The 17,671-nt window shown below is 32.8% G+C and overlaps 1 protein-coding gene across 2 annotated transcripts in view; it reads left to right on the top strand.

The window, feature by feature from the left end:
• Positions 1–15,843, top strand: part of Ntan1 (N-terminal amidohydrolase 1) — a 67,168-nt gene extending 51,325 nt beyond the window's left edge. For both annotated transcript variants that reach the window (XM_046635111.1, XM_046635112.2), the window contains 6 exons: positions 1,361–1,548; positions 6,515–6,580; positions 7,755–7,937; positions 8,337–8,545; positions 9,961–10,122; positions 12,020–15,843. In XM_046635111.1, coding sequence (XP_046491067.1) covers positions 1,362–1,548; positions 6,515–6,580; positions 7,755–7,937; positions 8,337–8,545; positions 9,961–10,122; positions 12,020–12,145 — 933 coding nt within the window. In that variant the 5' untranslated portion in view covers position 1,361 and the 3' untranslated portion in view covers positions 12,146–15,843. The remainder of the gene's footprint in view (positions 1–1,360; positions 1,549–6,514; positions 6,581–7,754; positions 7,938–8,336; positions 8,546–9,960; positions 10,123–12,019) is intronic.
• The last annotated feature ends 1,828 nt before the right edge of the window (positions 15,844–17,671 follow it).

Raw genomic sequence — 17,671 nt, 5'->3', positions numbered from 1 at the left:
GTTTGAAATAATCCATGCAAAACTATGACAAAAAAAGGGTACATTATTTATCATATTCGTGGATTTAAAAAGAGCGTTCGACACAATAGTACATAAGTATTTATGGGCAAAACTTTTAAACATGGGCGTTAGTGCAAAGTACATAAGGATACTGAAGGACCTCTATGATAAGGCGCATATAAGAATAACAACTCCAGAAGGTCTAACGGATAGGATAGATATAGCGGAAGGGGTACTACAAGGAGAAATCCTTAGTCGTCTTTTGTTTATTCTTTTTATCGCGGATATGGAGGAATACTTCCGGGAAGAAGGCCTCTACGGTACAAGTTTAAACATTCCAACTGATATACTATTACTTCTGTATGCTGACGACTAGGAATAATACAACTTAACAAAATTTATCTTTATGTTGAACAATTATGTAGGCTAAGAGAATTACGCATTTCTAACAATAATATTTTAGACTAAGTGATTTATAATTAATTAATTAGTAATTTTAAGCTAAGTAACAAAATGTACAATTCCAAACTCAATTTGTAAACATTAGAAAAAATATAATAAGGCAAATGAATCTATCTATCTATCTATATATCTATCTGAAAAAAAAATGTTGCAACACATTCACGATTTTCGCAATTTTTTCTACCTAAAATCTGAGACTAAAGTAGCAGTTTTACAACTGGCGGGCAATAAAAATCGACAGCTTTTTCATTTAAGTGTGGCAATATCACATTTTTTTGATGTAACGATACGAACAATTACGACTTACAACACTTTTTTTGTGTTAACGTTTCAGCCCGGATGGGGGTCCTCCGCAGAACAATTTATTTAGAACATCTGTAACGAACAGAAATTATAAAATAATGTACAACTAAGTTATAACAAAATTAAATATGGGGGCCCCCATTCGGGCTGAAACGTTAACACAAAAAAAGTGTTTTGATGTTCACGACCTTCATATCCAAGAATAATATTGTTCATTATATATCTATGTCGAAGAGCTAATCATGGTTGCCATGTGGTGTTCATACGCCTTGTAATCTCATGTAATTTCATGTAATCCTTGTAATCCTTGTAATCACATGTGATCTTTTGTAATTTCCAAGTATTGTAATAACTTTGTGATCAGTGTAATCTGTTTCTAATCCTTGCAATTCATGCATTCTCGGTATAATCAACTGCGTATAGTTGTAATCGTAATCGTTTTACGCCATGTTTTCGTACTGATTAATCCCTCGATTTATATGCTAACCGCATATGTAGAAACTGTAATTTATATGCAAAGAAAAAGGTTGTTGTAAGTTTCAGGAATACTCGTCTTCTTTAAAGAAATGATTGTATGGTATTATAATTCTTTTAGGATGGTGTTGGTGGTGAACGGGGTCCTACAGGAGGAGGCTCCAACGAACAGCAGGTCCTTGTACGCTGCTCATCCGATCTACAGGGAAACTGCTGCCCAGTTACAGGCTATACCGCCTAAATTGATGGGTCCCGACGGCCTGCTCTACGTTCTTCAGAGAGAAATGGCTGCCACGTTGCCGCACGACAGTAAGCCGATGTTTTTTTTTCCTTTTATCCTTTTATCCTTTTATCCTTTCAGTAATTAAGGAGATATTGTTGCAGAATACTGAAAATAATCAGAAAATAATCGGATCGAGTTAGTGATAATTTTGTGAAAAACGTTGTCTATTCTTTTCAAGTTACTTTCTCACATCTGCACCAATTAACATATAAATACCACTACTTTCAAATACTTACAAGATTTGATTCTAACATAATTTTCAATGGAGCAAGTAAAAAATGAAGTTCTATTTTTGTCTCTGATCTCCGAAACAGAATTTTTCTGTGCAAAAACATTTTTACACACCTAATTTAGTGCAATAAAATAACTTGACGAGAATACAATTTACGGGCAAAGCAAACGATACGTATGCACAATATTTATTTTTACTGTTTGTATATTTTTTAATGCTTGAGGATTTTCATTTCATTCCCATTTTTAAAAACTCTTTTTTCGTTTTCATATTCTTTGTGTATCGAATAAGCTTAATGGAACAAGATAAAAATGTGTAGCTCCAGCCGCTTTTTTCGTACACGTCTGCGGAGGTTGATTATGAGACAGAGATAGTCTCAACATGGTACTTATTTAAGTTGGTTTAGAAGTACAAAACAGTAGCGGCCAACATGTGGAGGCGCTATTGGCTTACTTTCGATTGAGAATCAACTTCTGCAGGTGTATATAATTAAGAGGATAGATATATTTAGTATATGAGGTATTCCACACCATTTCACCTAATCGGTGAAGGTCACCGACGCCGATCTTGGTGTCAATTTTTTTCTCAATTCGTCTATCGAAAAAAAAGAACACGTGTTCGACCATTTTTCGATTAGGCCACCTGTGTCGATTTTATGAATTTTCCGATTTTTCAACTTTTTCGAAACAGACTTTTTTCAACTGCCTCTATCTTCAAGAGCTTCCATTCTTTTCAAAAACTGATACAAGTATATAATGTGTCAATAAGTCCGAGCTTTCTGAAAAAAAAATTTGAAAATTTTTCCAACCACACAATTCTAAAATTTTTTTGAAAAAACAAAACATCAAAATTTTTTGAATTGCGACACCTTCGATTTTCCTGAAACTTTTTACTTGCATTCGACCAGTTACAATCAAGTTTTCCTCCAAAGGAAATTATGGACTTCCGATTCGTTCGGGAGTTACACCATCACAAGTGCCGAAAAATTGGAAATATTTTACGGAAATCAATCTTAACTTCGATCAGACACGTTTTCATGTTATAAAAATACATGTTTGCTGAAAAAAAAACTTTTCGGAATATCCAAAACAATATAAATAAAAACGAGATCACAATTGTCGATTCCGAATAAAACTTTGAGCGAATTTTGCCATCCACAAGTAGAATTATTGCGTGTAAAAAGATTTTCATGCCAATGTGTTCAAAATGTCTTAAAACGTCAAAAAACACATTTTTTCTTAAATTTCCGTAAGTGTGTGTGTGTGTGTGTATGTGTTATAATTTGGTTATAATTTTTTTTCCACAAATTGGGTAGCGTACGAGGTCGATTGGTATTGAATTTGACAGGAATCCCTTAAGGTGTTTAGATTTTAAAAAAATTTGAAAAATCGAGTTAATCGCTCTAAATTACGTAAATTTAAAGCTATCGAGCTGAATTTATTTACACAAATAGATTAGAGGACAAGGATGATTGAGATTGAATTTCACAAGAATCCCTCAAAGGATTCTTGAGTAATTCAAGAATCATTAAAAAACACTAAGATTGATTTCCGTTAATTTTTTTGATTTTTCGATACTTATGATGGTGTAACTCCGGAACGAATCGGAAGTTCATAATTTCCGTTGGAGGAAAACTTGATTGTAACTGGTCGAATGTAAGTAAAAAGTTTCAGGAAAATCGAAGGTGTCGCAATTCAAAAAATTTTGATGTTTTGTTTTTTCGAAAAAATTTTAGAATTGTGTAGTTGGAAAAATTTTCAAATTTTTTTTTCAGAAAGCTCGGACTTATTGACACATTTTATACTTGTATCAGTTTTTGAAAAAAATGAAAGCTCTTGAAGATCGAGCCAGTTGAAAAAAGTCTGTTTCGAAAAAGTTGAAAAATCGGAAAATTCATAAAATCGACACAGGTGGCCTAATCGAAAAACGGTCGAACACGTGTTCTTTTTTTTTGATAGACGATTGAGAAAAAAAATTGACACCAAGATCGGCTTCGGTGACCTTCACCGATTAGGTGAAATGGTGTGGAATACCTCATATATAGGTATGTGAATGATAAATGAACTATACAAATCTGCTTGAAATTTTTTTAGAGCTTCATCTTTTGTCTGTGAAATTGAAATATGTGCTATGTATACTAAAATGTTACACAAGTATATTATATCGCGTGTCTAATGGTTCGGTCGACATATGCGCCATTATACGACCTTCTACCACGCGTGAAGCCAAAAAGGCGTATTTTTTCTCCTTTGTATTCACGAGAAAGACATGACGACATGTTGAAAAACGTTGAAATTGAAAAAAATAGATCAATTAATGGTAAAAGGTCGTGAATACTGTGGATTATGGTCCTTTCATCACGTAATTTATTAAAATAATCACGTTCAGTAATGGTGTAAGGTCGCATATGCCCACATACGACCTTATGCCGTCACGTTTATTATTATTTTTTTGAGAAGATGAAGATTTTTTAAAGTTCGTCTCGAAATTGACGAATCTTTACGTTTCAAAGGTATTTAAAGCATTTACGAAGAAAAAAAAGCGGACACCATCTATATCGTGACGTCCGATATTATTTTTTGAGAAAAAAATATGAAAAATTCTTCTCGAAATCAATAAATTTTTATGTTTCGAAAGTTTTTGCGTCGTTCACGAAAAAATAAAATTGAAAATGGCGGATACGACCTAATATCATTGATGAACGTGATAAATAAAAATACGTTTTGGTGTTGCAAAAACGTATTAACCAAACATAAGACCTTATACCTTTATTTATTTTTTCAGCTAATTATAGTGTAGATATGCGTTTGGAGTGCCTTTGTAACGAATGTTGCAGAAAATAAAAAAAAAGTTGTACGCCCTTTTACTACCAAATTCACCTTTTTGACGTATACGTCCTTATACCATTAGACATGCGATATATTTATGGTATTATATTGTTGTACTCGATCTGCATCGACTGTAATATCGCAAGCAAAGGTAATTTCAAGAAATATGTGGAGTTAACATCCCGTATTCAAGATTCATCAAGAATTATGATTGTGCCGACTGTTCCCCAAAGTGTTCTGGAGTTCTTAACCATTTTCGAAACTAATTCTGAGAATTTTATCTACTTCAAATTTTTGTGGGGAAAACTTTACGGAGCACCTCGTTTCTGGAAAACACCACCAGAAGGTTCTCTTGAAAGAACTTACTCGATAATTGCACTTCGTCTAGTTTATAGGCGTAGTCAACTTCGTAAAAATGTTACTATAGTTGAGTTTGGTATATGGGATCCGTTCGAACTTTTTACTCTTCGAGCGGAACTTTTTCGAGCTTTTTGTCGTTCGGCAATGGTTTCGTGTGGAACGCTAGGAGTAAATGGAGTTGACTCGAAACGCTCTATCGCAAGAAGTAGAGTAACTCTAGAGCGATCAAAATGAACACAGAAAAAAGCGGGCACTACGTTTATTCAATGTATTTTTAATAGATGGGTAGGGTGTTTTGTGTCTTATGTAAGATTACCAATTGTACAAAATGTTCAACGAAGAACTACCGATTAGAACTATTGTGGTCATCTGCACTATTTGCGATGAAATGATTCCATTTATATTTGATAATGTGTTGACAATGTTATTTCTTTTCTCAACACCAAGTAGATCTTCGGCGTTATCATCCTCTTCTTTTATGTCATTTACATCTGCCGGTTGATCGTCAAAGTCCTCCGAAAAATCTTGATACGGTTTTCACAAATTTCTTGAGATTTTTAAAAACGGACCTGTTCAAAATCACTCTTAATATATACAAATAATGAACCAAAATTTCGAATAAAATTGAAACTGGTGAGAGTTAAACGTTGGTTGTGTTTGCGTGGAATTCACCATATACAGGGCGAGGAAAAAGTATGGAAATTCGTAAAAATCTCGCGGGGTCGGGTGAAAAAAAATTACCAAGGTTCAATTTTAGGTAATTTTTATCAAGGGATTCGACGTTGACCTCTGATTTAACCTTGAACCTTATCTTTCAGATCATGTTGAGATCAACTTTGATTTTTCAACTGGTTACCCCCATCTTTAGTGCCAGAATCGAAAAGAGCGGGAAATTTTACGTTTAATGTGTCTTCTACGGGTCGAATAAAGGTGAAAAGTATGCTTGGTACCAATAACGCGGATAATTTTGAGGATCCGCATACCACGCAAATGTTACTGAATTCGTGAAGACAAAACAAAGTTCGTTGAGTAAAACATGGGGAGCTGCTTCAAATTTTGGTTAACGATTTTTGAAACTATTTGCAAAACTTATGAAATACTGTAGCACCCTGAAGGAACTATCAAGCACTTCGTTCGAAACTGAATTTTTCCAAAATGAGGTGCTCCGTGAAGTTGCCATGCCCCCCGCCCTCAAAAAAAAAAAAAAAAGAATTGTATTCTTTCGGATTAAGTTGTTAGATTTTTCAATTTTTAAACATGTTCGAGAACTCTAAAACTCCTTGAGAAAGAGTCCGCACACTCAGAATTCATGGTGAATCTGGAATTCGAGGTGCGAACTTACGTCTTTTTGAACCAGAGCTCTTCGATTAAATATTTTTTTTAATTAATCGCTTTACCAATCAACTGGATTGACCGGCTCTTTCAATGAATTATTTTTCCATTCAATGAATCAATCGGTAAATAAAAGAGAAACAATTAATCAAAGTCTACGAATAATCCCTTAATTGGACAGCCCCATTTTGCAGTGAAAAAGTCTCCTATGTAATCCAAATCCTTTTATTTGGGTTTCAGAAAACGTGAGTATCCTCGGATCCGATGATGTGACCTCCTGCATAATCGTCGTATTAAAACATTCTGGTAAGTCGTGCAGTTGATAGTCTGTTAATTTTCGATAATTGAGTAATGTTTTTCATACTTTCAACGTTGAGATATTGAAAACAAAATTTTGTTTGTAAATCTCAGTAATTTTCTAAAACACTTTAGACTTACAGTAGAAAAATTTTTGGAAAAAAATGGATTGAGAAAGTTGAGAAATTTTCAAATTCATGACTGAAAATGTCAATCCTGAAGTTGAACATTTTTTTGATATTCGGATATTTTTTTCAACATTATTTACCCGTGCGTAGGATATCATGGAGGACACTAGCGTTCTTGTTTGTGGAAAAAAAATTTTCATACTTATTTCCAACTTTGAAATTGTCGAATAATCATTACTATGTATCGTCGATCGATGCAGGAGAATATCATATATTTTTATTCTTCATTAAAATTAAACTTTGAGTGTAGTACTTCAAAAACTACATATAAGAAGAAAAAAAAAATTGAATTATTCCAGAGCTGAAACAAATATGTGAAAAAGTATGTATAAAAAAATCTAAGGTGGTCGGAATGGTCGAAAAAGTTCAAAGCTACAGTAAATATAGAGTTTATAGCCGTAAAAAAAAAATTTGCTTATTCTATCTGAAGCTGGATAGTGTTGAACAATGTCTTTGTTAATTTCCTTTTTCCTTACAAACACAGAAACTACCATAAAAATAGAGTGATAACGTACTGATAATATCATTCACAGTTAATGGACCAAGGAATCAAGAGTTATTTGCATAACATAAACTCGCGCTTGCACGTGCAAACGTGCTTCGGGCAAAAAACAGATCAAATACAATAAATATAACAATTTTATACTCTTGTAATTAAACGCACATATTGAGACATACGTGCTACAATTTTATATCATCGTTTACAGATTATCTTTAGCCTTTGATAAGCGGAGAGATTGGATGAGTAGAAATAGCTGGGTATGCAGAGTAGAGGACGCAACGCTTTTTGAATTATGTTATATTCGTATATTTTAAACTTTTCGAACGCACACTTACAGATACAGACAGATGAAATCTATTAACCTTGTATAAAATTTCTTGTACTTCCATATTTCAACGTTTTTTAAAGATCCTTGCTCATCTGTTTTCAAAAACAAAAACTATGCTGTGTCTCTGTAAATTCCGTTTTCTCATAAGGTTATTTATCTACGTAGGATCAGGCGCTGTGGCGTTGGCACATCTCGATGGAACTGGAACGGAGGATGCAGCTGCTGCGATGATCCAAAAAGTGACTGAATTGGCGATAGGCTTTCTGGAGGGACGCTTGGAGCTTCAGCTTGTTGGCGGATATTCAGATCCCAGGAATTGCTCCGAGGATATTTTTTATAACATTCTCTGTAAGTATTGTTTCATTCTATCCTTTATTTATCGTATCACCAAATATTGATATTTGGAAACAAGTTTAGACGTTCAAGATCAAATTTCGTGTCCAATAATAAAGCTTCATATTCAAAAGCAACTGTTACTGTTCAAAAATAATTTTTGTGTTTGAGAATAAGTTTTGATATCCAAAAATAAGACAACACTGTACTGATGAGAATGTAAGTTATAGTTTTGAATTTTTTCCTACACAATAGGTGCACAATAGCTGTTGAAGAGAGCAAAAATTGACAAACATATCGACGTCCATTCTCATGCAGCTTTTCTGTTGAATGAATTTTACTTCTAGAGTTGAATCTTTTCATGAAATCTTGAAAATTTGTTCTAATCATCATGTACATATTATGTATTATCAGGCGCCTTTCACAAGCAACCAGTCGAAGTTGACCTCACGCTTTGCTGCATCGGCGAAGTCAACACCACAGTTAGAGGCGGTATTCACTGGCCGGTTATTTATGGCATTGGAGTTGATGTGAAAACTGGTGAAATATTTCCTGCCAATTTTCCTGACAAGGGACCCGACCAGGCTCTCAGAAACGCGAGACAGCTTACCGGAGGACAACAGGTATCTATGCTCAACGCTGGAGCGCATAACTTAATTTGCAGGGCTGCGTAAAATACTTTCATAAGTGCATTCGAAATAGATAACGAAAAATGGTCATAAAAATATTATTTAAATAGGCGGATGGAAATGCTTGTCACAATTCTATTTAAAATATTTAAAATGAGTTATAATATGTAAAATGATATGGTACGTACTGTAATAATTATATTTTCTCGACTAATTGAGATACGCCTTGTCATGTTTAAAATTTTATTTTGTACATGCATTATTATTCTTGACAAGCAACTGCGGTACTTCATATTATATTCTGTTGTTGATGTGTCTCCCATTGTGCACATTATCATTCCACTGTATAAAAGTAATCCTATGAATTATCCAGACGATGGTAGACAAGTATTGTATTTCAAGAAAAGTTGTTCAATTGTAGATGGCTGCTGTTTCAAAGTTTTTTGCTAGATCCAGTTAGTTGTTAAATGGTAATGGAACGTAGTTATCGAAAAAATATTGCAAGTATTGTAATCACACACTGTTTATTTGTGGCATATTATTTAAGATCCTCTCATCTCTTTGTAACGGGAGACATATTTGGTTTTCATGCATGCAATATATTCAAAATATTTATGAAATCACCGCTTCATTCAAGCACAAGAATTGATGCATTGCCAAATAGATTCTTCTTAAGTGAAAAATTAAACGAAGACCTGACAATTGCAACATTTTTTATTTCAATAATCAGATAATTATAACATGAGAAAATTTTCTTTGAGAATGTTGGCACGGAATTTTTCCAAAAGTTTAGAATATACTTTAACAAAAACATTTGAAAAATGGATAAGTATTCGCTTTTTTCATGTAAAATAAAAAATAGAAGATGTGTGTTATTATCTATTTGAAATAGAAAAAGTGAATTAACATTTCGTATTTTAATTGCATATTTAAAATGTAATCATTTCAATTATTACCCAGCCCTGATAATTTGGCAATTTACTTACGATTACAGCATTTCATAGTTTTCAAAAGGAAAGTTCAATTTTCGAAAGGAAAAAATGATTAAACATTAATTCAAAGTAATAGCGGGAATTAAAAAAATGATGAATACTGTATTTGCGAATCTCTGCAAAAGCTACGCAAAATTTTTTTGATATTATTTACATCTTATAATCGTGGATTATAATTTTCATCCGTGTTAATCTTTCCTTGAAATTTTGCTGTACACTGTATCCGAAGAATTAGGAATTTCAGGTATAAGATAAAGTTGCTGATGAAGTAAGGGAATATGGCCAAGTCAGAATTGTTGAGTCTTGCTTAAAAAATTTGGAATTATAAGTTTATCGCGATGACTCAACTTTTGACTTTGTTGTCTTCAATGTGGGACAACTTTTGAGTGGCGCTTAATTTTTATACTATCTATCTAGGTGTTGGACATTTACGACTGTACTCTGGGTCTCCTGAGGATTGGCCCGTTCAATTACGACCCACTCAGAGGAGTTGACCTCTGGCTGGCCCAAACGGATCAATTCATCCTACAGCATTTATCTAGTACACCTGAAGTTGAGCCGCCCCATTTTGTTTCTGCGGTAAGCATTTCGAAAAGAATCATGACTAAATAAATATTAAGAATACGATTTGATGGCGGAAAAAGTGGATGAGTTTTGCTAATCTATATCTCGACAATCAGTTATGCAATTCGATTGAGGTTTTATTTCTTCAAAAGATAGTTTTGAGTTTTGAGATATTGCTGACACCGTAAAACTAGTCACCGAGCGACATAGTTCGAGTTATCGTCAATAACAATGCTTCCTATGAATTCCATTTAATGGAAAAAACGAAGTTAATGAAGCTTGATTTCCATACTTCTAATTGCAACAAAAGCTAAAAACATTTAATAAGTATAATTGTAGAATATTGACCAAAAACAAAAGATATAAAGTTGAACCTAACAAATATTGTGAATACTGTGCTGAGGAAAACACAATTTTTCATTCAATATTAAATTGTGAGTATTATTAATTTAAAGAGTTTAAATGCCTCTCCACCTTGAAAACCCTTTACATCTCCCTTGTCCGACCTATTCTTTGTTATGCGTCTCAAATATGTGCCCTTCCACTAGAGGGGATATATACATCATTGAGAAAGTCCAACATCGATTCCTAAAATTTGCCTCCCGTTTAACAAACCATTCTATGAATTTATTCCATCATGATTACTCTGCGGTTTCTAGGATAATGAACATTTTTAGCCTCGACTCTTTAGGGATTATCAGAATCTCTTGTTTCTCTTTAAATTATTTAACAATTATATAAATTCTCCTGAGGTCCTTAGATTGTCCCACCTCAGTATTCCTCATGCTTCTTCTAGGAATAATGACTGCATCTTGCACTGACTGCATGACTGCCACGAATAGGTTGGAGGTAAAATCCATCTAAGTAGGGTTAGTGCTTTGGCAAACAGAAATGGTACCTAGATGGATTTTTATATATTAACCTAAACAATTTCTGATTTCCTAATTTTCATCGGTATACTTATGAAAAGGGCTTTAGCAATGAATAAATAAAACAAATAAATAAATAACTTATAAAGAATACAAAGGTAAATTATTACCAGACACTTTGCGTAGCAGAACGGAAACTTAAACTCTTGAACAATTTGAAAGAATGTAATGCAAGAAAATTAGTAAATTTCATACATATAATCTTAGCAAAGGAAGACTCCAAGGGTTATTAATAATGACAACAAAAACTATGATATGAAGAGATTTTGTAAAGATAGAAAGTAAGTAATATTAGAAAAAAATATTGATAAGAGATAGCAAGCTTATATGAATATGACAGAACAATGTAAATAATACAATATGTAAATTATATTTACGTTTTGTGCCAAGTCTTATTGTACTAATCTGTAAATGAGTAAATGATAAAATATTACTATTATCGTCATGTCTGTAGAACACAATTCAATGGAATTGAGTAATCGGTTGTTGAGTTATAAAAATCCAAAATTTGTTCAATTTTTCAGCTATTCACTCGAATGTAACTCCCTAATAATCAAGAAATTTTAACCCTACAGCTCATTACTGGGGTCCAAACGCACCTCGCACGAACTTTGAACTACACCCAGTATCGCTACCGCTACGCGGTTTTCAGTCTTCGAATGGGTTTTTTATTAACCAAATGTAAAGAAAATAAGATTTCCCGTACACCATTCTCTTATAAAAAAAAGAAGAAAACTATGCATGAGAAAGCCTGTTTATCAGCATAGGACTGGCTTTATGATCAAGAAAATCGTGGGGTGCGTTAAGGCCTCAGTCATGTGTTTGAAGGTAGAAAAATAAAGTCATGAGTTGTTAAATGTAACTTTCCCATGCCATGAAAATACTTATTTCGTAATTATAGTCATCTTCAATGTTTGTAAATCTTTATTTTGGTTCAATGTTTAGTGCATTGTCAGAAAAAAATAATTCTTTCTTCTTCGCAGGTACGTACAACTCTAAAGTACATACAGGACAATCAGTTTCCAGCCGTAACGGTGTTCAGAGATAATAGGCCGCGTTACTACCGTCGTGATGAGGTCCACGGTGGCTGGCAACCGATGAGATATTGAAGAACTTTATCCCTCCACCGATCGATACTAATGTGTCTCATCAACGCTGTAACCAACTTTACGTCCGGTACCCGGTGCCCTGCTCTTAGAGAGTTGAACTAAGAAAAGAAGCGTTAAAAAAATATTACAGTTGGAGAATTTCATCAATCCAATAAAGAGCTGATCGATGACGTACCACCTTAACCGAAACGGTTCAGTAAACTAAGCTAAAAGCAGAGTAGAAGGAACGGGTCGATTTATTAATGTTCATCTCGTAAATATGCCTGCTACGTATGACTAGTGAACGATATAATGTTTAGGTAGATATTATGTAAGGTCATTACCGATACAGTACAAAGACCGTAAAACGTAAAACGTAAAAACAAGAAAATGCCTGAAAGACGTAGTCGACATTTCTAAGACCATCGTACGAGTGATTTTTTGGGCAATTTTTCCAGTCTTCGTGCTGAATTGGTTATTAATAAATTACCTTTAATTTCAAAACGGCGCATAAACAATTTTTTTTTTACGTTATATTTTATATTTCAAAGTTACTGTACTATTACACATTATAATACTGTGATGTTGATCCAGAGTGTGTTATTGGTCAATACGTGATTGTTAAGAGTTTTTTATGCATATGTGTATGTACCTATGGGCGGTAAGAAAAAAAGTTTATTTCTATTGGAGGTCACGTAAGTTGTTGATTCGTGATGTATATTGTTTTTCTGTTCCTTTATTCTATTTTTTCAATTTCTTAATTAAAAATTGTTAAATAATTTAAAAATCGTAATTATAATAATGATATTGATAATACCTTGGGGCCATAACGCATTATGCCATGCCATGTAAAACTAAAAGAGACAAAAGCAAAAAAAAAAAAAGGAACCGCTGTAAATAATTAATTAATCGATTAATATTAATATATTATCGTGCGAATAATGCTTAACTTTTTTAAATAAGTTTAACGTAAAAACCGTAATGGGAAATCATAAATTGAGAATGGTATTTCAGACAAAGCGCCCGTCCAAAATTTTTAGTTTAACATACATAAATTTCTCTCAGTCTCGAGTTTTTTTTCCAATTATTGGTTCAATAAAAATAAAAAAAAAATAAAAATATTAAATTGGAAAAGGAATATAAACACTTTCGTGTTCTGAACTTTGAAAGTTGACAGACAAATTTATAAATTAATTTCAACATGGCAATGCTTCATTGCTTCTTGACCGATCACGATTCAGCTTTAAAGCAGATTTTTCTTGAATTACGAGAATACGAAGGTCACGATATTTAGAGTGGAATTGGCGAAAATCGACATACTTAATGAAATTGAGGAAAAGAATGATACTAATTTTAATTCAGCACAAGCGTAAAAATATAAATTTGACTGAAAATGTTCGTAGGTGGTGTTTGATGGTGGTGAGTAATCAATATAGTTCAGAACACAAATTACATTCAAAAATGAGTTTACATATAATTCTGTAATCGCAGTTTTTCAATAATTTTCCCACTTCTGAATGACTTTCTCTTTAATCTATACACAAGAAAAAAGATGCTACATGCCGAACAGATACTCTGTATTCTAAAAGTCGTGTTTGACGTGAAGAATATTATATAATAAAGATTTGCCGATTGTGACTTGAAGAGAACACATTTAATTAATATTAGACGTCATTAATCGTACGAGTAGACGACTGACAAGTGGGTGAATTTTAGTAATTTAAATCTCCACAACCAAATCTTCAATTCGATTGGGGTATACGTTTTATTCGAAAGTACACAGATCGAGCTTCAATTGCATACATTTTTTTAATTCGAATTAGGTGATAAAGATCATTATTATTAACAATAATGTCAAATATTTCGTTCGTGACATATTTTTTGGCACCCGCGCTATCTGAAAAACTGCTCAATTGACTTACTTTAAATTTGGATACTGAATTTTTTAATGATCCAGTGTTTTTGCCACGACGTGAAGTTTCTTCTACAACTACGATAAATTTTGGTAGATCATTTTCTAAAAAAGTTCCAAACTATGGACGAAAAATCGAATTTCCCTTTAGAAGGTCGCCATTTTGTTGAAAAAAATTCAGATCGTAGCAAATAGGATCAATTGTGAAAGAATATTGTTCCCCAAAATCGGTTGATCCGTTGCTGAGCTGATGTCGTGAATACGGCAGAACATATCACCGTGCAAACCAGTTGTCGCTAAGAATGCTTCCTCTTAATAGTTTGCGAATGAAAAAAAATGTCAGTGAAGCTCGATCCGCATACTTTTGATTAAAACAAAGCTCAACCGAATTGAATGATTGCAGTTTGCCGAGATCTAAACCTCCAAAATTCAAAAACTATCTACGCCTAGATACCCCAAAATAAGAAGGTTATTTATCAGCTTAGGATTCCACCTGAAAATTAAACCTTTTGTTTCTCACTACGAGATATCGACGTCGCGAGCGTGGTGGAAAATAATGTTTATCGTATTTTTACATTTATCATGAAACTGGGAGGAGTTGAAATGAAGTGAGTAGCGTGGACGACGATAAGACGTAGTTTGAGAATGATGACTTATTAGAATGAGAATCGCAATACGTATCTATAGGTATACGTATGATATACGAGTTTAGTTAGTTATATCCCGATATGATAAACCATTTATCATAATAATGTGCATCTATTTAGTTTATTTCAATTATAGCTGTAGGGCCTGCAGGTTAGTAATGCTTTCAATAAACATGTCCAGACTGCAGACAATAGCATAGTGAACTCTCGGGTTTCAATCAACTATTGTTTTGGCGTGTTCTTCGGTATGTTTATTTTCTGTCTTGAACGGAACGGAGTATAGTTAATTCTTGTACCACCTTCATTGATCAACATTTTCCGTCAATTAACGAATTTAATGACGCTTTTTCTAAATTAACTTTGTTTCCGAGATCTGGTGAATAAAACGTAACTGTATTTTTTGAGAAAACAGCAAAGTGTCTGACGTCTGTTTCAAACAACAGGGCTTAATAGGAAAGCTATGATTATGCACAGGAAGAAATTGTGTTTATATATTATATTGCACTGATATTAGAACGAAGACTAAAAAAAACGAGATACAGAAGTTAATCAATTAGCCGAGTTGAGTAGGCAGAATAACAAATAGCTCTATAATACACGATATATTTTTTATAAAAAGAGAAGAATAAATGGAAAAAAATTATGAAGTAGTAAACTGTTGTGCATGTGAAAATCTTTATTTGAAAGAGATAATTATTATGCGTTCATTTTTGATTACATGTCTATTCAAAATTTATTTCCTCGCGGTCTAGCTGGGAGAGCATAAATTTCCATTTCACTTGTACGTATATATAAGTATATGTAAGCGAGCGTGTACGACATTACCTATAAATAGTTTACTAACAATCGTCTGTTGCAATATATATTCTTTATGTTTTAGTTTCGTTTTTCGATCATTTCTCGTTATCGTTACGCAAAAGCGATATAATTATAATAACGCCAATATTGTTATAATTATAATTATTTTTATTATTAATATTATTCTTACTATTTGGTGATATGTGCGCATATATATGTATAGATAAAAAAGAAGTAAATCACACGCGCACGCGGAAAAAGTTGGCGTCTATTTACATCAATATTTTACATTCATTTACTGATCGAATTAATTAATGATAGTAACAAATGAAAATTAAAATAAAAAAATATTTCACTGATTTTTTCATTGCTTTTGACTGATTTTCGAAACGAATGGCGTGAGAAAAATCAAGAATTGTTTCGGTGTTGTTTCTATATTTTCGACGTATTAAGGTGGAAATTGATTGGCGTACATTATTTTCACAAGATTCTGTGATTTCTCATGTTTGAGGAATTTCAAAGCCTGAATTTTCGTGTGTTTTCCTAATAAATCGAACCAGTAAATTTTATTTTCAAGTTTAAACGCCTTGGCGAGAAAACAAAAATAGAGATACGTAAGTATATGAGGCAGATAAAAGGAAAATATATTTATGAAATCTTTCGGGTTCTGCTTCAAGTCTTACTTCAAAATGTAATGTAAGGAAATTTCGTGGGAGACAAATTTTTATCAAACGAAGAAAGTAAATGAAGACAAATAAAGTGAAAGGTGCGATACAACTAAATTTGATCATGAAAATATATGATTGGAATACTAATTTCGTCTATGTACGCCATGGCGCAATTTTTCGACGTAAATTATATTTTTAGTTTTTGTGGATTACGCAGACATCTATAACAGATACTACTTTTGACAAGCAATAAAATACAAAAAAAAGTTTCGATCAATCTATTCAAGGTATTCATTTTTCTTTCGGAGACATGTTACGGAAAAATCAGTTTCGGAGAAATTGTACGATCTACGGTAAAGACAAATTGGCAAATTGGCGAATGGTAAAATTTTTATTACGAATCGCATGAAAATTTGAAATCATAATATATGAAATATTTGAAGAAGAATTCCATTAATGCTTGAGAGTTGAAGATGACACTGAAATACACCATAGAACTTACACTTTCTTTAGAAAACTGTAACGAAATCAAAATAACTTCTGACCAGATTTTTTCAATTCTTACGTCTATGACCTACAGTGCGAAGAGAATAATTCATATTTGCTCAAAAGCGTGATATTTTGTTTTGTTTCTTATTCTCAATTCAACTAACTCTACTTATTTAAATTTCCTTTCTAGCCTTCGAGCGATTATGCGTTTTGAATTCGAATTGAACACGATATAAATGTAAGACTGTTTCAGATACGGGCATTTTCTTCTCTTTTTGTGTACATGAACAAGATCTAAACTTTAGATTTTGGCTAATAAAGAATCGCCTAGAATATATAAAAAAAATATATGTAATATATAAAAAAAAATATCCTCAATTTAATTTTTTTGCACAATTTTCCAAAATAATTTTGATACAAAAATATGTTCAATACTTTTGTAGATCTTGAAAGGTCTGTTTTAGCAAAGATCTGGAAAAATACTTTATTTTACTAATATCTGGTTTCTGGCTGCTCCAACGTAAATGAAAGCTATCATCATTGAATATAATTCAACTGTATAGTATTGTATACATACAGGACTGTAATCACGATTGTTTTCAAAGATTCTGCGAAGAAACTGGCATAAGTACGTTCTGTAACATAGAACTTAACTGAAAAAAGTCACATGTAAGGCACCTCTTTTTGTGAAACTTGAGCTAAAAATACTAGATTCTAGATTTTTTTGCATGGCAAAAGATACTGTTCGGACCTCGTTCCAGCAAAAAATATTCAGTCTGTTGATCGAATTTTAACTAGGAGATAGTGGAGGAGTCAAAGGGCAGAGGGAAAGTCGAATTAAGATTTCGGTTGACTATTCAATATTCTTATAATTGGCAACAATTTTAAAAACTTATTGGGCCTGACGTCTATCAAAAAATACTAATGGAAAAAAAACTAATAATAAATAATTAGTTTCAATTAATGTATTCGATCTCCGTAATTCTTCATCGTACTTTTGATCGGAACGATTAATCAAACGCTCGGTTCATCT

This window comes from Neodiprion pinetum, chromosome 7 (genome assembly GCF_021155775.2).
Source record: "Neodiprion pinetum isolate iyNeoPine1 chromosome 7, iyNeoPine1.2, whole genome shotgun sequence".
NCBI lineage: Eukaryota > Metazoa > Arthropoda > Insecta > Hymenoptera > Diprionidae > Neodiprion > Neodiprion pinetum.
This window is presented reverse-complemented; position numbering and strand designations above follow the sequence as displayed.